Source organism: Crinia signifera, chromosome 9 (assembly GCF_055691185.1).
Source record: "Crinia signifera chromosome 9, ASM5569118v1, whole genome shotgun sequence".
NCBI lineage: Eukaryota > Metazoa > Chordata > Amphibia > Anura > Myobatrachidae > Crinia > Crinia signifera.
Window position 1 is genome coordinate 164,264,762 of NC_139225.1, and position 27,065 is coordinate 164,291,826.

Genomic DNA, 27,065 nt, shown 5'->3' on the forward strand with positions numbered 1-27,065 from the left:
TTTTGCGGGACATGCAATGCGATATAGTGAAATAAAAAAAAATTGCATGCCGCTATTATGGCCCATGCGATGCGATTTCCCTACGTTGCCATACGTAGAAAATCTGGGCGCCATGCTAGGAAACAAGTACAAATATTGCATAGCAAGTCGAGTAGCAAAAGGAATCTCACCGTGTGTACACACCACTAGACTTCACAAAAGGGTCTCTTCCAGTATAACCTGCTGTTTGTGGCGTCCTAGTCAGGTCACATGCTAGAGAATTACAGGCGGTATATCTGAGGACATAAGTTCCTTGCACCGCAATGTGCCTTGGAGGATGCAGTCATGGAAAGCACAGACAGAGCCTCATCTGTGTCCTCAGCGTCCAGACCTTCAGTGGTTCCGTGCAGGACAGAGCTAGAAGGTGCTAGTGCTCTGAGGTCCCCAATGTTCACACTCCCTACTACAGCTGGGAGGAGATGTGTGGGACAGAGGGGCACGGCTATACAAAGGACTTCTCATGGAACCCCTGCCAAGGAAAAACTGCGGGTTATGGCTTAGTAATAGACCCTGTGTTCCAGAGACATTACAGGGCCACTGGTGGGTGAGCTGGTCATTAATCTCACCGGACAGTAAGACAGCCTTCCCAGGTACAGAGATGGGCTTATTCAGGGATCCACGGCCTCGGAGGAAGGTCCGCGATGAGTCAGAACCATCGCGGGCCGTTACAGCTGGGAAGCAGCCGAGCTGCGCTCACAGCGTTAGGATCTGGTGTATAATGTTATTGCTCTGCGCTCACAGCGTTGGGATCTGGTTTATAATGTTACTGCTCTGCGCTCACAGCGTTAGGATCTGGTGTATAATGTTACTGCTCTGCGCTCACAGCGTTAGGATCTGGTGTATAATGTTACTGCTCTGCGCTCACAGCATTGGGATCTGGTTTATAATGTTACTGCTCTGCGCTCACAGCGTTGGGATCTGGAGTATAATGTTACTGCTCTGCGCTCACAGCGTTGGGATCTGGTTTATAATGTTACTGCTCTGCGCTCACAGCGTTAGGATCTGGTTTATAATGTTACTGCTCTGCGCTCACAGCATTAGGATCTGGTTTATAATGTTACTGCTCTGCACTCACAGCGTTAGGATCTGGTTTATAATGTTACTGCTCTGCGCTCACATAGGCCCTTATTCTGATTGGTGCGGCCGGATCCGATTATGCGGCCAGGACCGTGCGTGCGAAACCCCGCCTTCCATACGGATCGCCAACTCCGTCCGTACGCGGTAAGAAGCTGGCCGAACGGACCGCACGTGTATTTTTCACGGAATACGCCTCCTCCATCTAAGGGAACCTTCCCCATCATTCGATGGTCGCAGACCATCGAATGCAGGACCGAGTGCTCCACCCGCAACCTCAGACCACACGGACATTTTTCCGTGCAAAAGCAGGGATCTGGGCGGGCAGCTGACATCCGGCGATGTCATATGTCCGCCCCCTACACGTGCGTCACGGCCGCATTACCATACGTACGCCCAGCGTTTGCATGGGAACGCCCATGAAACGCGGGGCGTATGCATATGATAATGAGCCCAAATAGCCCTTCACGCCCCTCTCCACCCCCTGTTCGGAGTGTTCACATATCATGCGGGATTTGGCCGTACGCCCCGCTCGCACATGCGCAGAGACGCCTCTGCACATGCGCAGACACAAAACATCGGCGGGCCGAACGCACGCGGATATATCCGCACCGACCAGAATAAGGGCCATTGTTAGGATCTGGTTTATAATATTGCTCTGCGCTCACAGCGTTGGGATCTGGTTTATAATGTTATTGCTCTGCGCTCACAGCGTTAGGATCTGGTTTATAATATTGCTCTGCGCTCACAGCGTTGGGGTCTGGTGTATAATGTTATTGCTCTGAGCTCACAGCGTTGGGATCTGGTTTATAATGTTTTTGCTCTGCGCTCACAGCGTTAGGATCTGGTGTATAATGTTATTGCTCTGCGCTCACAGCGTTAGGATAAGGTGTATAATGTTATTGCTCTGCGCTCACAGCGTTAGGATCTGGTGTATAATGTTACTGCTCTGCGCTACATCACTCACAGTGTTTTATGGGGTTTTATAGAAAGGCCCCAGTACTCCAAAACCCGCTACCGCCTGCAAATCAGCTTTTATTCTTACGGTGTCCGACCTTTTATACCCAGGATGAGACATTGCTCAGATAAGGAGATTGGCGGCAATATATAATCAGCAGAGAGATTGTGGGACAGATAGGTTATATACTACGCAGCACATTACAGTATAGCAGTATTGTAGTGAGGGTATATATTATGCAGCATATTACAGTATAGCAGTATTGTAGTGAGGTTATATACTACGCAGCACATTACAGTATAGCAGTATTGTAGTGAGGTTATATACTACGCAGCACATTACAGTATAGCAGTATTGTAGTGAGGGTATATATTACGCAGCATATTACAGTATAGCAGTATTGTAGTGAGGGTATATATTACGCAGCATATTACAGTATAGCAGTATTGTAGTGAGGTTATATACTACGCAGCACATTACAGTATAGCAGTATTGTAGTGAGGTTATACATTACGCAGCACATTATAGTATAGCAGTATTGTAGTGAGGGTATATACTACGCAGCACATTACAGTATAGCAGTATTGTAGTGAGGGTATATACTACGCAGCATATTACAGTATAGCAGTATTGTAGTGAGGGTATATACTACGCAGCACATTACAGTATAGCAGTATTGTAGTGAGGGTATATACTACGCAGCACATTACAGTATAGCAGTAATGTAGTGAGAGTATATACTACGCAGCACATTACAGTATTGTAGTGAGGGTATATACTACGCAGCACATTACAGTATAGCAGTATTGTAGTGAGGTTATATACTACGCAGCACATTACAGTATAGCAGTATTGTAGTGAGGGTATATACTACGCAGCACATTACAGTATAGCAGTATTGTAGTGAGGGTATATACTACGCAGCACATTATAGTATAGCAGTATTGTAGTGAGGTTATATACTACGCAGCACATTACAGTATAGCAGTATTGTAGTGAGGGTATGTACTACGCAGCACATTACAGTATAGCAGTATTGTAGTGAGGGTATGTACTACGCAGCACATTATAGTATAGCAGTATTGTAGTGAGGTTATATACTACGCAGCACATTATAGTATAGCAGTATTGTAGTGAGGGTATGTACTACGCAGCACATTACAGTATAGCGGTATTGTAGTGAGGGTATATACTACGCAGCACATTACAGTATAGCAGTATTGTAGTGAGGGTATGTACTATGCAGCACATTACAGTATAGCAGTATTGTAGTGAGGGTATATATTACGCAGCACATTACAGTATAGCAGTATTGTAGTGAGGTTATACATTACGCAGCACATTATAGTATAGCAGTATTGTAGTGAGGGTATATACTACGCAGCACATTACAGTATAGCAGTATTGTAGTGAGGGTATATACTACGCAGCATATTACAGTATAGCAGTATTGTAGTGAGGGTATATACTACGCAGCACATTACAGTATAGCAGTATTGTAGTGAGGGTATATACTACGCAGCACATTACAGTATAGCAGTAATGTAGTGAGAGTATATACTACGCAGCACATTACAGTATTGTAGTGAGGGTATATACTACGCAGCACATTACAGTATAGCAGTATTGTAGTGAGGTTATATACTACGCAGCACATTATAGTATAGCAGTATTGTAGTGAGGGTATATACTACGCAGCACATAGTATAGCAGTATTGTAGTGAGGGTATATACTACGCAGCACATTATAGTATAGCAGTATTGTAGTGAGGTTATATACTACGCAGCACATTACAGTATAGCAGTATTGTAGTGAGGGTATGTACTACGCAGCACATTACAGTATAGCAGTATTGTAGTGAGGGTATGTACTACGCAGCACATTATAGTATAGCAGTATTGTAGTGAGGTTATATACTACGCAGCACATTATAGTATAGCAGTATTGTAGTGAGGGTATGTACTACGCAGCACATTACAGTATAGCGGTATTGTAGTGAGGGTATATACTACGCAGCACATTACAGTATAGCAGTATTGTAGTGAGGGTATGTACTATGCAGCACATTACAGTATAGCAGTATTGTAGTGAGGGTATGTACTATGCAGCACATTACAGTATAGCAGTATTGTAGTGAGGGTATGTACTATGCAGCACATTTGTTATGAACACAGGTGTCATCACCAAATGTTATGGACACAAGTGTCCTCACCAACCCTAACTCCGTTGCCTCCACCTGGAATCGACGGACAAGTGCAGGGCTAGGCTTCACCTGGGCCCGTCTCGGCTGAAGGGCGAATTAGGTCCGCCCCACTCCGCTACAGGCAGGTCTTAAGTATGGACAACACGGCCGCCAAGGCCAGGAGAGAACAAAGGTAAAGCTAACTGTACCAACCGGTGAGGACAACCCAGCCCTAAGGGCGGGGGTGAGGAACGCCCCGTGACTAGGAAACCTCTGGGGTAATACGTTTACCAGTGGATGTAACAATACACGAGTTGACACAATAAGAAAAAAATACTAGTGAACCCAGGGGGGTACCGGTGTAACAATACACTAAAGATGACACAATATCAGAATGAGTGTGGACCCCACGGGGTAGTACCCTGGGATTCAGGTGTAACAATACACAAGAAGATGACTCAAAATATATAAATGCACGGTGATCTCAGAGTAAGATGGTAAGGGAGAAATCCCAACTTATCTGAGAACAGTGACTGCTGCAGGCAAGGCAGGCTACCACCAGGATAATAGCCAGGAGGTGGATGGAACGCTGGATGCTGCAGCTGGAAATCCACCGACAGGCAGGAACAGGACAAGACAGCCAGGAACCGGGAACACTCAGAACGCTAGGTCAGAACTATAACCGGCGTCTGAGTGTCCCGGTGAAAAGGTTTAAATAGAGAGCCAGCCAATGGTGAGCAGCTGCGGCTGATCAGGTGGGCGGACGGCTGAGCCGGAGTCTTCCCCTTCCGCCTGGTGTTCCCCGTCGCCTAGGCAACCGCTGCGGCCGTGGGGGAAGAGACTGAGGAGGCGGTCCTGGACGCACGGCGGCGTCTGCCGGATGTCGCGGCATGATGACGCGGCCACGTCCAATGACGCGAGGGCGTCCCGGCTGCCTAGCAACAGCCGGGACGTGCTGCAGGGAAACCGCCGGGCTAGCACCGGAGCTACCCACGCGAGGCCTGACAACATTACAGTATAGCAGTATTGTAGTGAGGGTATATACTACGCAGCACATTATAGTATAGCAGTATTGTAGTGAGGGTATATACTACGCAGCACATTACAGTATAGCAGTATTGTAGTGAGGGTATATACTACGCAGCACATTACAGTATAGCAGTATTGTAGTGAGGGTATATACTACGCAGCACATTACAGTATAGCAGTATTGTAGTGAGGGTATGTACTACGCAGCACATTACAGTATAGCAGTATTGTAGTGAGGGTATGTACTACGCAGCACATTATAGTATAGCAGTATTGTAGTGAGGTTATATACTACGCAGCACATTATAGTATAGCATTATTGCAGTGAGGGTATATACTACGCAGCACATTATAGTATAGTATTATTGTAGTGAGGGTATATACTACGCAGCACATTATAGTATAGCGGTACTGTAGTGAGGGTATATACTACGCAGCACATTATAGTATAGCGGTATTGTAGTGAGGGTATGTACTACGCAGCACATTATAGTATAGTATTATTGTAGTGAGGGTATGTACTACGCAGCACATTATAGTATAGTATTATTGTAGTGAGGGTATGTACTACGCAGCACATTATAGTATAGTATTATTGTAGTGAGGGTATATACTACGCAGCACATTATAGTATAGCGGTATTGTAGTGAGGTTATGTAGTTAGTAAATCCTCCCTGCACCTTTTATTAAAAAATACAATGATCACTAATAAGTGTATTACAATAATCAACGGATGATGTAAGGTGCGATTTAACCCTTTGATTTCCAAGGGAATTTGTCAAAATAGGTGAGAAAATTGTTGACGTCCCCATGTGTAGACACATCAGAATGTTCACAGCACATATCTGTCATATTTAGGGTTAAGGCTAAATATGCAAAACACTTTATGTACATGTTATAATGTGGATGTTCTGAACTTCGTGACATTCTGTACGTCAACGTTTTATGCTGCACCGGAGAGATGTACGCTGCAATTATCAGTGTGGCTGGTATTACACACCCGGCCCGGGAACCCTGTGTGGGGTCTGGGACCCTCCTGAGGACTGGTGTGGTGGGGGGTAGTTGTGTTGCAGAGACATATTGTTGGCATATTACACATTACACCCACATTACAGACACTATGGGCATGCTATGCGGTACAGAGACATTGTGGGCTATCTACGCGGTACAGAGACCGTGTGGGCATGCTACGCGGTACAGAGACCATGTGGGCATGCTACGCGGTACAGAGACATTGTGGGCTATCTACGCGGTACAGAGACCGTGTGGGCATGCTACGCGGTACAGAGACCATGTGGGCATGCTACGCGGTACAGAGACATTGTGGGCATGCTACGCGGTACAGAGACATTGTGGGCTATCTATGCGGTACAGAGACATTGTGGGCTATGTACGCGGTACAGAGACCGTGTGGGCATGCTACGCGGTACAGAGACATTGTGGGCTATGTACGCGGTACAGAGACCGTGTGGGCATGCTACACGGTACAGAGACATTGTGGGCTATCTACGCGGTACAGAGACCGTGTGGGCATGCTACGCGGTACAGAGACCGTGTGGGCATGCTACGCGGTACAGAGACCGTGTGGGCATGCTACGCGGTACAGAGACCGTGTGGGCACGCTACGTGGTGCAGAGATAGTGTGGGCACGCTACGTGGTGCAGAGATAGTGTGGGCACGCTACACGGTACAGAGACATATTGTTGGCATATTACACATTACACCCACATTCCAGAAACTATGGGCATGCTGCGTGGTACAGAGACAGTGTGGGCACGCTACGTGGTACAGAGACAGTGTGGGCACGCTACGTGGTACAGAGACATTGGACCTTATTCTAGTTCACTCTGACAAATTCCTTCTTAGAGGGACAAAACCATGTGCAGGTGGGGCAGATGTAACATATGCAGAGAGAATTAGATTTGGGTGAGTTATTTTGTTTCTGTGCAGGGTAAATACTGGCTGCTTTATTTTTACACTGTAATATAGATATCACTTTGAAGTAAAACCCCACCCAAATCTAACTCTCTCTGCACAAGTTACATCTGCCCCCCTGCAGTGCACATGGTTTTGTCCATCTAAGAAGGATTTTGTCAGAGAGTGAACTAGAATAAGGCCCATTGTGGGAAAGCTATGCAGTACAGAGACATTGTGGGCACGCCACGCGGTACAGAGACATTGTGGGCGCGCTGGGCGGTACAGCAACATATTCTGGACATTCTATGGTCACATTTTGCTCACACCGCCCTTTCTGTGTGAACACGTTATTGCGGACCATTGTGCGCGGCACATTTGGCGTAGAGGAATTGCAGACCATCGGATTATGGTACACAGCCGCTATTCTCTGTGCTCACACAATACCAGTGACTGGGAGATATAACTGCGGCTTTTCTCTCCACAGATATCAGGAAACCTGACTGTGCCTTGGATTACGGAGTGCTCGCGGAAAAGAACAGTGAGTGAGTTTAAATTAAGTAACATTTCTGGCCCCATAAAGTGGGATCTGCCTGTAGCGGGGAATAATCTGCCTGGCTCGCTAGGTGCTGCAAACGGGGAAATACATTCAAACATGTGAATGAGCGGGATGGCGTTTACCTGATCTGTGGGCTCCGAAGATTCTCAGCCCAGCGATCAGCTTTGAATCAGGCCCTTGGTGCAAAGGATCCATCTGGAATAAGCCACACGTTTCCCTACAGTCACCACTTGGGAGAATTAAATTGTTTTGTGGGCGCCCATCGGAGAGATTCAGTTGTCCCCGTTCTCCCCCTTGGGTGCGAATGCCATATACGCCTGCCCATTAGTGTCTGGTTTAGGATCCTTGAATTGTATGTACAGTCCCCGGCTGCATGTGCTCCGTCCAGCAGGGCCTGATCTGTGCCTAGGCCCATGAGGCACTGGCCTCAGGGCGGCACCAATTAAGGGCGGCAGGCAGGCTGACATTCTGTTAAAGGGCACAGCGGGTGGGCAGCGGCCAGTGACGAGCGCCGCAGACATGAATGATCATATGTTGGCGGCATCGCCACTCGTCACCCACCACTGCCCACCCACTCTGCCATGCACATTACATCACCGTTTAATGGCTGGGTCCAATGGTCCCCCTGTGCGTCCAGAAATGGCTCACTGCTGCCGGCTCCCGCCCATTGGCTACTCTACACACACACACAGTCTATTGGCTGCTGTGTATCCAGCAGCTGAGCTGAGCGGCGCGCAGATCCTACATGCGCTCAGTCAGTCACAGTGTGAGAGAGACTGACGGAGAGTGAGACTCTGTGCTGTAAAACACTGTACTAATAAGTGCCTCCCTCCCTCCGGGTCCTCCGTACAGTGAGCAGTCCAGAGAGAGACTGACGGAGACACTGTGCTAATCACTGTACTAATAAGTACCTCCCTCCCTCTGGGTCCTCCGTACAGTGAGCAGTCCAGAGAGAGACTGATGGAGACACTGTGCTAATCACTGTACTAATAAGTGCCTCCCTCCCTCCGGGTCCTCCGTACAGTGAGCAGTCCAGAGAGAGACTGACAGACACTGTGCTAATCACTGTACTAATAAGTGCCGCCCTCCCTCCGGGTCCTCCGTACAGTGAGCAGTCCAGAGAGAGACTGACGGAGACACTGTGCTAATCACTGTACTAATAAGTACCTCCCTCCCTCCGGGTCCTCCGTACAGCGAGCAGTCCAGAGAGAGACTGACGGAGACACTGTGCTAATCACTGTACTAATAAGTGCCTCCCTCCCTCCGGGTCCTCCGTACAGCGAGCAGTCCAGAGAGAGACTGACAGAGACACTGTGCTAATCACTGTACTAATAAGTGCCTCCCTCCCTCCGGGTCCTCCGTACAGCGAGCAGTCCAGAGAGAGACTGACGGAGACACTGTGCTAATCACTGTACTAATAAGTGCCGCCCTCCCTCCGGGTCCTCCGTACAGTGAGCAGCCCAGAGAGAGACTGACGGAGACACTGTGCTAATCACTGTACTAATAAGTGCCGCCTCCGGGTCCTCTGTACAGTGAGCAGTCCAGAGAGAGACTGACGGAGACACTGTGCTAATCACTGTACTAATAAGTGCCTCCCTCCCTCCGGGTCCTCCGTACAGTGAGCAGTCCAGAGAGAGAGACTGACGGAGACACTATGCTAACCACTGTACTAATAAGTGCCTCCCTCCCTCCGGGTCCTCCATACAGTGAGGACCCAGAGAGAGACTGACGGAGACACTGTGCTAATCACTGTACTAATAAGTGCCTCCCTCCCTCCGGGTCCTCCGTACAGTGAGCAGCCCAGAGAGAGACTGACGGAGACACTGTGCTAATCACTGTACTAATAAGTGCCTCCCTCCCTCCGGGTCCTCCGTACAGTGAGCAGCCCAGAGAGAGACTGACGGAGACACTGTGCTAATCACTGTACTAATAAGTGCCTCCCTCCCTCCGGGTCCTCCGTACAGGGAGCAGTCCAGAGAGAGACTGACTGAGACACTGTGCTAATCACTGTACTAATAAGTGCCGCCCTCCCTCCGGGTCCTCCGTACAGTGAGCAGTCCAGAGAGAGACTGACGGAGACACTGTGCTAATCACTGTACTAATAAGTGCCTCCCTCCGGGTCCTCCGTACAGTGAGCAGTCCAGAGAGAGACTGACGGAGACACTGTGCTAATCACTGTACTAATAAGTGCCTCCCTCCCTCCGGGTCCTCCGTACAGTGAGCAGTCCCGAGAGAGACTGACGGAGACACTGTGCTAATCACTGTACTAATAAGTGCCTCCCTCCGGGTCCTCCGTACAGTGAGCAGTCCAGAGAGAGACTGACGGAGACACTGTGCTAATCACTGTACTAATAAGTGCCACCCTCCCTCCGGGTCCTCCGTACAGTGAGGACCCAGAGAGAGACTGACGGAGACACTGTGCTAATCACTGTACTAATAAGTGCCTCCCTCCCTCCGGGTCCTCCATACAGTGAGGACCCAGAGAGAGACTGACGGAGACACTGTGCTAATCACTGTACTAATAAGTGCCTCCCTCCGGGTCCTCCGTACAGTGAGCAGTCCAGAGAGAGACTGACGGAGACACTGTACTAATCACTGTACTAATAAGTGCCGCCCTCCCTCCGGGTCCTCCGTACAGTGAGCAGTCCAGAGAGAGACTGACGGAGACACTGTGCTAATCACTGTACTAATAAGTGCCTCCCTTCCTCCGGGTCCTCCATACAGTGAGGACCCAGAGAGAGACTGACGGAGACACTGTGCTAATCACTGTACTAATAAGTGCCTCCCTCCCTCCGGGTCCTCCGTACAGTGAGCAGTCCAGAGAGAGACTGACGGAGACACTGTGCTGCTAATCACTGTACTAATAAGTGCCTCCCTCCCTCCGGGTCCTCCATACAGTGAGCAGTCCAGAGAGAGACTGATGGAGACACTGTGCTAATCACTGTACTAATAAGTGCCTCCCTCCCTCTGGGTCCTCCGTACAGTGAGCAGTCCAGAGAGAGACTGACGGAGACACTGTGCTAATCACTGTACTAATAAGTGCCTCCCTCCCTCCGGGTCCTCCGTACAGTGAGCAGTCCAGAGAGAGACTGACGGAGACACTGTGCTGCTAATCACTGTACTAATAAGTGCCTCCCTCCCTCCGGGTCCTCCGTACAGTGAGCAGTCCAGAGAGAGACTGACGGAGACACTGTGCTAATCACTGTACTAATAAGTGCCTCCCTCCGGGTCCTCCGTACAGTGAGCAGTCCAGAGAGAGACTGACGGAGACACTGTGCTAATCACTGTACTAATAAGTACCTCCCTCCCTCCGGGTCCTCCATACAGTGAGCAGTCCAGAGAGAGACTGACGGAGACACTGTGCTAATCACTGTACTAATAAGTGCCTCCCTTCCTCCGGGTCCTCCATACAGTGAGGACCCAGAGAGAGACTGACGGAGACACTGTGCTAATCACTATACTAATAAGTACCTCCCTCCCTCCGGGTCCCCCATACAGTGAGCAGTCCAGAGAGAGACTGACGGAGACACTGTGCTAATCACTGTACTAATAAGTGCCTCCCTCCCTCCGGGTCCTCCGTACAGTGAGCAGTCCATAAGTGCTTAAAAAAATATTAAGGTGGGCTACAGTTAAATTTTTATGAAATATATAAATAACAATGTATATACATATATAATTACAATAAAATAGGGGGAGGAGGGGGACACACAAAAATGTTGTGCCCAGGGGCGGCCTGACCCCTAAATTCGCCCCTGCCGTCCGGTGCCATCTAGTGGCAGTTAGGGGGATAGTAAATTCCCCAATGAATTGCCCACAAATCAGTCTACATGGTCACAACATACCCAAATAACCTACTGTACCAGCAAATGCTCTGAAATCTCACCATACACCCGCAGTTGAGGCCGCTCTTCCCACTGCCCTAAATCAGGCCCAGAGTATTTAAGCATTGACGCAGCTAGGTTACTATTTTGCACCTCTTGACAACAAGACGCTGCAATGATCAGACACAGAAATGTAGCGGAACTCTAGGAATGATTTTACAGGTGGACGTTTCATTGAAAGCCAGTTATTCGTGTAAAAGTTCATCTGGGTAATGTCTTCCAAGGACCTAAGGGCCACAATGTAAATGGGAGACTATTTTAGCGGCCAGGAAAAAGTCGGTGGAAGCCAGATATAAATTTCAAACTTTTAACGGGATTTTTTAGACCAGGAAGAGTCAGACCAATCGTAAAGAGCCGTATATTAGAACCGTTGCAGGCCAGGGAGTAACGGGAGATAAAAAGTCAGACACAGAACTGATCTATAAAGTCAGACCTAATTACAGAGGTGCTGGACGGGGTCCTGACAGTTGGGAGCCCGACAGGCATTCACCCGACGTCGGGATCCCAACTGTCAAAACAAAGACAGCCGGGTTCCCGACGGCCGTCAGCTATTTTCCCTCGTGGGGGTCCACGACCCCCATAGAGGGAGAATGGAATAGGTGGCAAGCGTAGCGAGCCACCGTGCCCGCAGCATGGCGAGCGCAGCGAGTCCGCAGGGGGCTTTGTTGCGCTCGCCATGCTGTCTGGGTCCAGCCAGTCAGGATCCCAACGTCGGGATAGTGACTGTCGGTATCCCAACTGTCGGACCCCTATACCACAACCAATTACAGCTGGTTTGTTGGGGCGAGTTGTATTCCGTATGTGCAAAATGAATTTAAAGGACACAATTACTGCACATTTGCAACTAATAAACAGGTTTTTTTTTTTTTTTTTTAAATAACTTTAAAAATCAAAAGTATATAAATAGCTCATGTATTGTAAATGACAATTTAACATTTTTCCCCTGTAAAATTATTATTCATAATGGATGCAATGGGACGCACACGCAGCCTCTACTGATTAAAATGATATACAGCATGCTTATATTCTCTGTATCTGCATACAAAAGGTTATGCTACAGTGTTTTCCTGCCAAACACTAACATTATTTGGTATACAACCGCAGTTACACACAGACCACACACTTGGGATCTTATTCTTGTCCATGCGCACCCGTGCATGAATTTGCACAGGTGCGCAATGATTTACAACTTCGCATGCGCATTTCCACCCATGTGCTAGTGGCCACGGTAAACAGGGCACTCCCACACAAGACTGCGGGCGGGGGGCGTGGGAGCGTTAGGGAATACGCAGGCGTGTCCAGGGGTGTGAGGGGAAGTCATGTGACATCAGCTCCGCCCCTGATCAGCCTGTTTCTAATCGCAGCCGCTGAGTATGTACAAAGCTGGTCCGTGCTGCAAAATGAATTGTACACCTAGAATTAGGAGTTGCATTGAGATCGGTAAACCGATTACTGTTCTATTTGCATTGTGTTTCCACGGTTTGTTTTTTGTGTGTGTTTGTTCGGGATTTATGTAGATGTGCTGATATATCCCGTTGGATCGCACGCTGTAGACGGCTTTTACAGGCACAGAATGTATTTATCTAAATTGAGTCTGAGAACAGTCTCTTTCCTGGAGAGATATGAATTTGCCCAAATCGATAGCATCTGCGTTATCGTATTATTTGTAAAATAGCTGAATGCATCTTGTTTACGGCGCGCTATTCAGCTGGAAGACGCGGGACGTTATTTATGCAGGCCGATAACCGGTGTGGGTTCTATGCATTGTGCATCTCAGCAGCCTTCCACATCTACTGTACTGTGTCTGAGATTAAGATCCAGCAAACGTACATTTAATAAAAAAAATGTATGGTATTAAAAAACAATACAAATAAGGGTTACAGGTACATAATGGTTGGGAATGCCGGGTGTACATGCTGGACCCAGGAAAGACAAATTATAGTGCAAAAAATGAATTGCTCTGCTTTATGTAACGTGACCTCTCTGAGGCACGAGGCACTGACTGTTTATAGAAACCTCTGTCTCCGTTTGCTGTAGACCAGCTGATTAAAGCTTCTCACATGCTAAACTTCCCATCCAGTGGCCTCCGGGTATTTCCACTTCTGAGTGCTTTGAAATGCATGATTCTGGGGGGGATCCTTATCTGGCGGGGACCCCCCATCGTGTTCCCTCTGATACACAGTGTAGTGTAATGATGGCACTTGTATGATCAGAGAACCTGGGAAGTACGGTGGGAAGGGAACTGGTTCATCGCAGACTGGAAAAGAGAAGTAGCGGATCTGTGGCCCTGTAGGACGCTGTGTTACCGTGATATCCACTCTCCGACACGTAGGCTCTACATGAGGTCACTATAAAGCAAGTCCCCTCTGTATGCATACAACTGTGTATATAGATCATGGGTCTTCAAACTGTGGCCCTCCAGATGTTGTGGAACTACATGTCCCAGCATGCCCTGACAGTTTTGGCATGCTCTTATAGAACAAAAAATGTGGCAATGCATGCTGGAACATGTAGTTTCACAACATCTGGAGGGCCACAGTTTGAAGACCCATGGTATATACACAGGCATACTGCACATGCCAATGGGGTAACTGGGGTTTATAGCTTCCATGGCAAACAAAATACGGATCATGTAATTTATATTCTTATTGAGCCACAAAACACACCACACACACACACACACACACAAATACAACAGTCCTGGCAGCAACCGTGTCTCCAGCCTGCAACCATGTCTCCAGCTAGCACCCCCATCACAATCCTTGCTGTATCAGTGTCTCCAGCTAGCACCCCCATCACAATCCTTGCTGTATCAGTGTCTCCAGCTAGCACCCCCATCACACTCCTGCCTGCAACAGTCTCCAGCTAGCAGCACCATCACACTCCTGGCTGCAACCGTGTCTCCAGCTAGCATCCACGTCACATTCCTGCCTGCATCAGTGTCACCACCTATCAGCGCCGTCACACTCCTGCCTGCATCAGTGTCTCCAGTTAGCAGCGCCCTCACACTCCTGCCTGCATCAGTGTCTCCAGCCATCAGCGCCATCACACTCCTGCCTGCATCAGTGTCTGCAGCTATCACCGCCATCACACTCCTGCCTGCATCAGTGTCTCCAGCTATCAGCGCCCTCACACTCCTGCCTACATCAGTGTCTCCAGCTATCAGCGCCCTCACACTCCTGCCTACATCAGTGTCTCCAGCTATCAGCGCCATCACACCCCTGCCTGCATCAGTGTCTCCAGCCATCAGCGCCGTCACACCCCTGCCTGCATCAGTGTCTCCAGTTAGCAGCGCCCTCACACTCCTGCCTACATCAGTGTCTCCAGCCATCAGCGCCATCACACTCCTGCCTGCATCAGTGTCTCCAGCTATCAGCGCCATCACACTCCTGCCTGCATCAGTGTCTCCAGCCAGCAGCGCCGTCACACTCCTGCCTGCATCAGTGTCTCCAGCCATCAGCGCCGTCACACCTCTGCCTGCATCAGTGTCTCCAGCTAGCATCCCCGTCACACTCCTGCCTGCATCAGTGTCTCCAGCTATCAGCACCCTCACATTCCTGCCTGCATCAGTGTCTCCAGCTAGCAGCACCGTCACATTCCTGCCTGCATCAGTGTCTCCAGCTAGCAGCACCGTCACACTCCTGGCTGCATCAGTGTCTCCAGCTAGCAGGGCCGTCACACTCCTGCCTGCATCAGTGTCTCCAGCTATCAGCACCATCACACTCCTGGCTGCATCAGTGTCTCCAGCTAGCAGGACCATCACACTCCTGGCTGCATCAGTGTCTCCAGCCATCAGTGCCATCACACTCCTGGCTGCATCAGTGTCGCCAGCTATCAGCGCCGTCACATTCCTGCCTGCATCAGTGTCTCCAGCTATCAGCATGTCACATTCCTGGCTGCATCAGTGTCTCCAGCTATCAGCACCCTCACATTCCTGCCTGCATCAGTGTCTCCAGCCATCAGTGCCATCACACTCCTGGCTGCATCAGTGTCTCCAGCCATCAGTGCCGTCACACTCCTTGCTGTATCAGTGTCTCCAGCTAGCAGCGCCGTCACACTCCTGCCTGCATCAGTGTCTCCAGCTATCAGCATGTCACATTCCTGGCTGCATCAGTGTCACCAGCTATCAGCGCTGTCACATTCCTGCCTGCATCAGTGTCGCCAGCTATCAGCGCCGTCACATTCCTGCCTGCATCAGTGTCGCCAGCTATCAGCGCCGTCACATTCCTGCCTGCATCAGTGTCTCCAGCTATCAGCATGTCACATTCCTGGCTGCATCAGTGTCTCCAGCTATCAGCACCCTCACATTCCTGCCTGCATCAGTGTCTCCAGCTATCAGCACCGTCACATTCCTGCCTGCATCAGTGTCTCCAGCCATCAGCGCCGTCACACTCCTGCCTGCTTCAGTGTCTCCAGCTAGCAGGGTAGTCCTGCCTGCATCAGTACAATATCTATTACCCAAACTGCCGATTTAGGGGACCCCTAGACAGGTACAATAAGGGAATGGACATAAATACTTAGGGTGGGATGTATGAAAGCAGAATTACAGCCTGAACTCAGAAAACTGCAGATTCCAAGGTTTAGGCCGCTTTACCCATATGTACCAAACTTCATAAAGCAAAACTTTCCAGAGCCCAGTTCCAGTGTCCAGAGCCCAGTTCCAGTGTCCAGAGCCCAGGCCCAGTGTCCAGAGCCCAGGCCCAGTGTCCAGAGCCCAGGCCCAGTGTCCAGAGCCCAGGCCCAGTGTCCAGAGCCCAGGCCCAGTGTCCAGAGCCCAGTTCCATTATGCAGAGCCCAGTTCCATTATGCAGAGCCCAGTTCCAGTGTTCAGAGCCCAGGCCCAGTGTCCAGAGCCCAGTTCCAGTGGGCAATAGGTGCAATTGCCTAATAGTAGCTCATGCACTTGTTTTTGCTTTCTTCCCTGAGAGGGATCTAATGAGATCCTTCCCAGTGTCCCCCACAGCACACGGTACAGGAGGGCTTTTGGGTCATAAACCAGGAAATCCTGATTTTGCAAATGACAGCTCACCGGGAAGTATGCATCGGATAAGTCATTAATACTTATCGCCATAGTGCCAGAGATGTGCACCTGGGCACTACAGAAATCAACATAGAATTAGTCTACTGAGGACATGTGTAGACCCCCAATGTATCAAAGGGGGACCGCAGCAGGAATCTCCGATCCCCCCCTTCACCGCCGCTGGCCGCATCCCCCCATAGGTTTCAGCGCTAACCGTGCATGCGCAAACTCCCCAGGCTTCTGGAATCGCAGGGACGGTCTGCTTTCCGAGCCCTGAGGTATGATACATACCACCGTATTTTACAATGCGATCATGGGCGGTAATATTCTGCCCAGAGCGCATTGTACATGCGATCCTTAGAAATGGGCCCCTTCATGCTATGTCCTAGTATGCAGATGGGATCATTAATGCAAGCAGGACGCGTGGTGCCCCCGACTGCATCACCATATTAGTGCCATTGCTGCCGCTATCAGGATAGCAACTGATTGGAGAACAAACATGTCCGCCTATCCCACTAGCGCGGGCGGCAGCGCAGCCCTTCCTCCAACATAGGAAACATAGATTGCGCTGCATGGTCTAGTTCTACTTACGCTCCCCATCGTTCCGGTTGGGAGAGTGCTCTCCTATGGGGCCCACGTATTAGATGGAGTGTCACGTCACAGAACACCGCGCCACCTCGTTTCCCCAGTCAGGAGGAGGAAGCAGCTGCCGCAGCCAGCCGTCTGTGGAGTCACCATCGATGACAAACACATGAAAAGCAAAGCATCGATGTTTCATCATCCGATACCCAGCACTACCTGCAGGCATATTAATTGCATACCCGGACAGAGGAGGTGCCACTAATACATCTGACCTCAGGACAAATGTGTTCTCAAAATGGACAAAACCTTGCTGCACTGCAGGGGGGCAGATGTGACAGGGTAAATACTGGCTACTTTATTCTTAATTTGCAATTTAGATTTCAGCTTGAACACAGCAAACCCAAATCTACTTCTCTCTGCACCGGTTACATCTGCCCCACTTGCGGCACAGAGCATAGTTTTGTCCATTTTGAAAAAAATTTTTGGTACTTGTTTCCTAGCACGGCCACAATCTTGGGCATCGGGGGTAAATTTTAGTGGCCTGCGACGCGACCGACGCGATGCCCCCGATTTTTCCATTGAAAAATCTGGTCGGTCGCGTCGTGTGCACCTAAAAATGCTTAAATGGTCCAGACGCGATGCCCCCAATTTCCCCATAGGGAACAATGTTAAATGGCTCAATTTACCCGCGATGACCACGATTTCCCATAGGAAACAATGTTAAATGGATCAATTCACCCAAATCAGCATAGGGAACAATGGTAAATGGGCCAGAAACAGTGGAATGTCCCCCCAAAAGTAGTTGACGCCACCCCGCGATCAACGTGAACCCGAAGCGTGGCGAGCGCAGCGAGCCCACGAGGGGCGGCGGTACGCGTCCTCTGACCTTTTCATGCCCTACTATCCACTAGGGCGTGGAGTGAGAATAGAATAGTGTGGCGAGCGCAGCGAGCCACCGAGGCCCGAAGCGTGGCGAGCGCAGCGAGCCCCGCGAGGGGACGCGGATACCTTCACAGTTATACGCGTCCCCTCGCAGGCTTCACAGGTGTCCATGGACACGCGGACACCTGGGAAGCCCGCGAAGGGACGCGTTTACCTGTGAAGGTATCCGCGTCCGTTCGCCACGCTTCGGGCCTCGGTGGCTCGCTGCGCTCGCCACACTATTCTATTCTCACTCCACGCCCTAGTGGATAGTAGGGCATGAAAAGGTCGGAGGACGCGTACCGCCGCCCCTCGCGGGCTCGCTGCGCTCACCACGCTTCGGGTTCACGTTGATGGCGGGGTGGCGTCAACTACTTTTGGGGGGACATTTTTATGTTCAGGGGGGTTTTTGCCCCATTTACCATTGTTCCCTATGATAATTTGGGTAAATTGATCCATTTCACATTGTTTCCTATGGGAAATCGTGGTCATCGCGGGTAAATTGAGGCATTTAACATTGTTCTCTATGGGAAAATCGCGGGCATCGTGTCTGGCCCATCGCACCCGATTTTTTTAGCGGCCGCGATGGCCCCGATTTTACCCCCGATGACCACGATTAAGATCGTTGTGGCCGTGCTAGGAAACAAGTACCCAATTTTTCAATGCAGAACACAATGCACCTGTTTACATGGGGTGCGATATACCCTGTATCTGTGCAGCCGTATATCACCCCTCTGTATACGCCGCCCTGGTTCTCCTCAGGCAAGGACTGGGTTTCCTGTCTGTGGGCATAGACCCAACACTGATGGCAAAGCGGTACAGGCCAAAATACACCCAGATTTACAAGTGGCCAATACAGTAGGATACATAGGTTATACATGGTGTATTACACATGACAGCAGGCGGCAGACCTGGCACCCACTTGTGTACAGTACCCACACACTGACAGCAGGCGGCGGCCTTGCACCCACCGGTGTACAGTACCCACACACTGACAGCAGGTGGCAGCCTGGCGCCCACTGGTACACAGTACACACACACTGAAAGCAGGCGGTGGCCTTGCACCCACTGGTGTACAGTACCCGCACACTAACAGCAGGCGGCAGACCTGGCACCCACCGATGTGCAGAATCCGCACACTGACAGCAGTTGGCAGTCTGGCACCCACCGGTGTACAGTACCCATACACTGACAGCAGGTGGCAGCCTGGCACCCACCAGTTTACAGTACCCACACACTGACAGCAGGTGGCAGCCTGGCACCCACCGATGTACAGTACCCACACACTGACAGCAGATGGCGACCTGGCACCCACCGGTGTACAGTACCCACACACTGACAGCAAAAGGCAACCTGGCACCCACCGGTGTACAGTACCCACACACTGTACACTGGTGGGTGTACGCCCCCAGCTCCTTTCAAAGTGTTGGCGCCCCCTGTACCCAGTCCCTGTGCAGTACACTGAAGCCACTGTCCCTGTACAAGCAGATTTCTGCGCACTCCGCCTGGCTGCGGCCTGGAAGCCGTGCCAGCTAATGGCTGCTATCCATGCGTTGCTGATCCGTGTAAATAACTGTGAGGTTCTAAAAGGAGCACAGGAACGTGTGACATTAGGCAAAACATTGATTAGGCAGATTAGTGGCGGGTTACTGAGAACCTTCCTACCGCTCATTATGCACCGTTACATTCCTTTACAGAATAAGATTGGTTCACGCTGTTCCTGTGCATTATTCAGGAACAAACTGTCACTGATCTCTTATTTTCCGGCCAGACGAACATGCGGTTTTCTGTGGGAAGTCTGATATGCAACTTACAAAAGAGCCGTCTCCGTCTGCAAGCTGTGGGCCTGTTACCCTGCGTCTGTCAGCTCTGCACTTACACACAAAGATTGGCGCAGAACTGGAGATATACAGGTCTGCAAAGCTAAGCTCCGGCACGTACATTTATAGAACGCTACCCCACTAGAGCGTAAGCTCCGGCGCGTACATTTATAGAACGTTACCCCACTAGAGCGTAAGCTCCGGCACGTACATTTATAGAACGTTACCCCACTAGAGCGTAAGCTCCGGCACGTACATTTATAGAACGTTACCCCACTAGAGCGTAAGCTCCGGCACGTACATTTATAGAACGTTACCCCACTAGAGCGTAAGCTCCGGCACGTACATTTATAGAACGTTACCCCACTAGAGCGTAAGCTCCGGCACGTACATTTATAGAACGTTACCCCACTAGAGCGTAAGCTCCAGCTCATCTGCTGGTATTTCCTGGCGATGTTGCGGGAGCGCTCAGCAGTGCTCACCCCCGGGTCATACACACTGGGCGGCTTTGAGCTGAAAGCCGATTAAACCTGCTGTTTTGAGCAACTTTCAGCTCAAAGTCACCCAGTGTGTATGGGCCTTTAGTTTCCTCATCTGCACTTGTACATCCCCATTTCACAGGAGCTCACTTCCAGGAGAATTGCAGCACCTTACAGATGACAGTATAGTTCTGTATGTACGAGTGTAGGTCATACAGAATGCTGTGGGAGGGGACACACACACACGGGACCATACATAATGCTGCGGAGGGGCACACATGGGAACACGGCTCATACAGAATGCTGCGGGGGGGGGGGGAGGGGACACCACACACACGGGACCATACATAATGCTGCGGAGGGGCACACATGGGAACACGGCTCATACAGAATGCTGCGGGGGGGGGGGGGGGAGGGGACACACACACACACGGGACCATACATAATGCTGTGGGAGGGGACACACACACACACACACACACATGGGACCATACATAATGCTGCGGGGGGGAGGGGACACACACACATGGGACCATACATAATGCTGCAGAGGGGGAGGGGCACACCTGGGACCACGGCTCGTACAGAATGCTGCGGGGGGGGGGCACACATGGGACCACGGCTCGTACATAATGCTGCCGGGGGGGGGGCACACATGGGACCATACATAATGCTGCGGAGGGGGAGGGGCACACCTGGGACCACGGCTCGTACAGAATGCTGCGGGGGGGGCACACATGGGACCACGGCTCGTACATAATGCTGCGGGGGGGGGGGGGGGGGGCACACATGGGACCACTCAGGTACCCACTGACAGGGCTTGATGTCTTGGGTCAGCCGGTACCGGGTTCCGCATTTGCCTGAGTGGTATCCGGTCCCTGGGTCGACAATGTCTATGTCAACAGTCACTAGGTTGACCACTATTGGTCGATACCCAACAATGGTCGGCGTAGCTTTGGTCAACAATGACAGAGGGTCAACACAAGCTTAAGGTTGACATGGTCGACACTCAAAAGGTTGACAAGTTTTTCATCAGTTTTCCTTCTTATGACCGAGTTGGTTGATACATTACTACGTAATGGGGGGGGGGGGCATAGAGGTAGCAAATAATGGGCGCAGCGCGCTGTGCGTGGGGCCGCGGTATCACTGTATGGAGGCCATGTCAACACAGACACACAAAAACGTGAAAAACGTGCGTCAACCTTTTGAGTGTAAACCATTTCCATGGCAACCTAAAGCTGGTGTCAACCCCTGTACCGTAACCTGCCTGAGTCCAGCCTGGCAAGTGCCAGAAGATATAATAATCATATCCGCTGTATACACAATCATAGCCGTATACACAATAATAGCACACAGGGAACACAGGGAGATCTATAGATCTGTAATGTCGGAAGAATCTTATGTAATAAAAGATTAACAATGCTCCTCACCTCTATGGGGGGATTCAAGTGTTGTGTGCACCGGCGGCCACTAGATGGAGCCTAACTGAGCAAGTGAAGTGCTGCTGCATTCGGGTGCCCGCAGTCACCGTTTTACCACCCCACATAATCCAGTCCGGTCACGTCAAGGAGTTGGGTGGATCCATGGGGGGGGGGGGGGGTCTTAGAATGCACACCCAATATACATGAGGTGCTATCATGCTGGGACTTGTAGTTCTGCAAAGAAAAACACGTGGTGCAGATGCACACTCCATATTATTAATCAATAATAGAGGCTCTTGGTATATCAATTGGCCAAGAAATATTTGCCCACCAACCAGCTTCACGGTGGCCTCATTTCTGGTGGGTCCCTAATACTAAGTTTGGATCTGGGGCGCGGAACCCCAAAAAGGCCAGCATAAGCAAGTCACCGCAGGGCAGCACACAAGTGAAAAAAGTAAGCTAGAAGTGTGTTAATTAGAAAGTAGCAGAAGCTAGAGGTTAAAATGTGTAGTGCTGGAGAAAGTATAATATTAGTGAAAATTAAATAGTGCTAAATAAATGTTAGGGTGTGCCACCCCAAAAGCAACTCGGTTACACCAACCCGAGGGGAGACGCGCCCCAAATCCATCTCCAAGACTAGCAATAAGTGTCAATTTTTAGGTCTTACCTTCATTGTGCCTCCAGTTTGCAGTCTGTGGCTACCAGGGACCAAACTGGTGAACTAATGTTCAGATCAGGTGGGCGGGGTGCTACTCTAAGTTGAAGGAGTCCCAACCTTCAGGTGTACACAATTTTAGGTTATGGGTGGGGGAAATCTTAGAATGCACACCCAATATACATGAGGTGCTATTAGGGTTACCACCTAGTCCCTTTAATTCCGGACACATGTTAATTACACAGGTTCTGTGGCAGTTTAAAATCAGGTGAAGTGGAGTCTTGCAGTCAGCCAGCCACAGAACCTGTGTAATTAATATGTGTCCGGAATTAAAGGGACTAGGTGGTAACCCTAGGAGCTATCATGCTGGAACTTGTAGTTCTGCAAAGAAAGAGAGAGAGAGAAGAGAGAGAAAGAAGAGAGAGAGAAGAGAGAGAGAGAGATGCCAAACCCACTGCTGTCAGGCAGGACATGTCTGTACCTAGATGTAGACTCCGCAATAGGGAACAGACCGGTCAGTGACAATAGGGGAGAAGACTACAGACAATGGACCATCAGTATCCTGCAGCTTCAGTCATGACACCTGGAGAGTAATTAGCAGCGCATCCATAATTAGCAGCAGCCTTCGGGCCTGATTCAGGGTTGATCTCAAAAGCAAAATCTTTCTCATGCTGCACTGCAGGGGGCAGATGTAACAGATGCAGAGGGTTACATTTGGGTGAGTTCTTTGGTTTCTGTGCAGGGTAACTACTGGCTGCTTTATTTTTACACTGCAGTTTAGATTTCAGTTTGAACACCCCCACCCAAATTGAATCTCTCTGCACATGTTACATCTGCCTCCCTGCAGTGCAGTATGGTTTTGTCCATCTACAAACATTGCAGCCTTGCCACCAGGTCTGGATCCGGCACTTCGGCCACCACGGGCATTGCAGTTACCCAGCGTAGGCGGCACAGCAGTCTGTCCTGTCCGCGCTATTGGGACCTTACCCCACGGTGACCCGTATAACCCTCCTATGTGATATCTGTTGTCCCCCAGCTCCAGGACCGCACGCAGTTCAGTGACCGCGACCTGGCCACGCTGAAGAAGTACTGGGACAATGGGATGACCAGCCTGGGCTCCGTGTGCCGGGAGAAGATCGAGGCCGTGGCCTCAGAGCTGAACGTGGACTGTGAAATAGTGAGGGTGAGTACAGTGGCCAGGGACCGGCAGGTGGGACGGGGCTGGCCGACATCTGCCGACATCCATCTATAACCATTCAGCGGGTATTACCTCCCCTTTTATCTGCTGCTGGTTATTATTGCGGTTACGTGCCGCGGAGGGCGTGGTAATTGGGAGTACGATAGGACCACCCAGATCTGCAGTAGTATGAAAAAGTCCAAAAAAAAAGATAAAATACCAAAAAAATCTCATGGTAATCTTTTGGCAATTTAGACCTGCATGTCAATCTTTTTCGGTGTCGACCTTGACACTGTCCGCCAGCCACCCCTGATGCCGTCTCCCAGGCCTGGCTCTGCCATTATATATTATTGAAATCTACGGGCTAAATATTAAGAATCAAACCCTGCGGCCAATTACCTAAAGGCCTTTGTCAGTCTCCTAGGCTAATTACGTAGACCCCAAAGGGGCGGAGATAAAGTACCAGCCAATTCGCTCCTAACCGACATGCAACATGACAGTTAGGAGCCAGTCATTTATACGGTCTCTCTACGAGGTCTATTACATCTGCCCCTGTATTCCCCGTCCTGTTCCCCTCCCTCTATATTGCAGGCCGAGTTCTCCCGGTGACATGGTTATACCCGCAGGAGATTGCAGTCGGCGGGGTAATTGTGTTAGCGTGATGGGGCTGCTGGCAGGGCCGCAGTACAAGCGCGGACAGCTGCAGAACAGCAGCACGAGACACAAATTCCTCCGTCACTGAATCCCTTTAAAATTGCATGAGACTGGTGCCTTGTGCGCGGCTGGATGAGACGCCAGAAATAGATTTCCAGCTCCTGTATAATAGATAGGCCTGCGCACACTAATAACTCATTCTGTCTGTGCAGCTAAATGTAGAGCCAGGCCTCAGGTGGGGGCCGGACTGGGCCCGAGAGCTGCAGAACCGCCTCCTGCCCCAACACTCTGCACACAAATCACATCAGGGAGGTTTGTGTCGGCAGGAGGACAGTGCCGACACACCAGTGACTGACATTAGCTATATAGGCACACTATTCTCCGGCACATATCAGCTACTGTATGACCGTGATCTGCATTAATAATGGAATATATACTCCACACGCTCAGCCGGGGGCAGCAGTTACTGCTTACATGTAGAGTGAAGCCACCAGGTAATCACCTGTGCTAGCGTGACCCACATATGACCACCTGCTGCCTACACACGGACTACATAAGGTTGCACCAAGCCCCAGGTATTATCTCCTCAGTTCTGCTCCATCAAAGTTCTTGTGTTCTTGTTACAGACGTGGATAGGAAACCGAAGGAGAAAGTACCGGCTAATGGGGATAGAAGTGCCGCCTCCTCGGGGGGGACCCGCCACCTTCCCGGCACACACAGAATTCTCCTCGTCTTTGACCCCCTCTGAAGACCCCGTAGCCGGGGTGATGGAAGACGGCGACCGACACGACGAAGTGTCAATATGTCTCTCTGAAGACAGTTCCCAAGGTAAGGGCAGGGATCCGGCATAACGAGGACGCAGCAGGTTGCCCGGGTATTAGCGCAGACCACGGAAGACGTTGGTTTTAGGTGACGAGTGGAGCTGGGGCCGCTGTGACCCATTGCTGGAAGCCGCTGTGGTTTGCTGGGAGAGAATAGACACAGTAGCGTGAATGTTCCGTCACCACTGGTACCCACTCGTTTTGGTGGGCAGCACAGCAGAGGAGGAGAAGCTTTCTGTGCCAGACTGTGTTACAGGAGTCCAAAAAATAAGAAAAGGCTATTTTTTCACTATTCGTCATAAGAAATAATGTTACGTTACAGTTATACTGAGGGAGAAACACAAGACAAATCCCTGCTCGGCGGAATGTAGGATTTACTGACCTTTTACTGACACGTGTACCCTACCGCAAGCACAGGGTCTCATAGTAACACAGTGTTCCCAGGTAAGTGGGATATAAGTGAATGTCGGCGCCAGCCCAAAATGGACTATTTACCATAGAAATAAATCAAAACATTAAAACGTCACTTAGAGCAGAGTTTCCTGAAGTCGGCCATTACAGGCCAGCTATTAAGGATAGCCGGTCATCTGTGCTGAAACATGGAAATCCTTATAATCTGGACTGTAATGGTGGAGTTTGGGAAAACGGTCTAATAAGAAAGAGGATAATGTCACCAGTGGCGTAACTAGAAACCAGGCAGACGGCTGTTACAATCAGTGAGATTTTGGGGAGAGATAAAGTACCAGCCAATCAGCTCCTAATGGTCATTTTTTCCGAACACAGCTTGTAACATGGCAGCCGATAAGCTGGTGTTTTTTTTCTCCTTTACCTCTCTCCAATACTTAGTACATTCCTCCAATCCACACATAACCCTGCTCAATTGAACCATTAACCCAAGTGCCGTGAGACAACAATGCGAACCACCGAGCGTTACCTTACAGGTGCAACATCACCCAGACCAGCATAAGACAGGGCTTGACCCCGGGAGAGACCTACATTGCCCAGCATATGCCACCGGCCACCCGCTGGGTGACCCGAAAAACATGAACTGTGTGGGGTCCTGAGGGAGGACCGAGTTTGAGAACCCCTGCAGTATACAGTATGTCCTCCTTTGTATTGGTGCGGCTACGGGATCTGCAGCACCACCCAGTGCGGCTTACCGTGAATAACGCACTGCCCATACTCTGCCCCCTGCTGGTATCGGGCCCTTAAACGGCAGCAACAATATCTTTTGTTTGCGTCTAAAAACCACAGTACTGTAGTAATTGCTGCAGGAAAGGCGCCTTCCGGGAATTGGGCCAAAGCGGTTCATGCATTAGTATACACAGGGAAGATAATGGCGAGGAATCATTTACTAGGAGAACTTAGAGAACCACACGCACAAAAGGTGAGGTGCGAAGCCAAAGGAGTCATTAGCTGGCATGCATCCCCGGAGGAGGGGGAACGTGCCAGGTCACTGGGCGGATTCTCGCTTTCTGTATGAGTCGTGTTGCTGCAGGTGTGTATGTGTGTGTCAGGGGTATCTGTGAGTGTGTTCATCTGATCTCTCCGATGTATTTGACCGAGGGCACTTGCCATTGACGCGGCACAGAGCAGGGGTCTATGTACAATTCATGCTTAATAACCAGCACAACCTAAATTATTCCCAGCAAAGTAAAACCAGGTCCTGTTCTTGGCTTCCAGCAGATGAAATGACTCAGGTGACCGAAGACGTGACGGTAAAAGAAGACAGCCTGGACGCGGTGCGGCTACATAGCGTGGTAAGTGCATCGCCAGACACCATAATGTATACACAGTACGTCCCAAATAGGAACCATCTCCTGCAGCTGAAACACAGACTTACCTGCGATCTTCTCTTCCCGGAGTCCCAGCTCTTCC

The 27,065-nt window shown here is 50.2% G+C and overlaps 1 protein-coding gene across 4 annotated transcripts in view; it reads left to right on the top strand.

Annotated features, from left to right (window-relative positions):
• The window catches only part of HDX (highly divergent homeobox), a 60,063-nt gene that overhangs the window by 20,138 nt on the left and 12,860 nt on the right, over positions 1 to 27,065 (top strand). For 3 of the 4 annotated variants that reach the window (XM_083160374.1, XM_083160377.1, XM_083160375.1), the window contains 4 exons: positions 7,685 to 7,738; positions 23,572 to 23,718; positions 24,993 to 25,194; positions 26,871 to 26,947. In XM_083160374.1, coding sequence (XP_083016500.1) covers positions 7,685 to 7,738; positions 23,572 to 23,718; positions 24,993 to 25,194; positions 26,871 to 26,947 — 480 coding nt within the window. The remainder of the gene's footprint in view (positions 1 to 7,684; positions 7,739 to 23,571; positions 23,719 to 24,992; positions 25,195 to 26,870; positions 26,948 to 27,065) is intronic. The other variant, XM_083160376.1, reaches the window with a different exon arrangement.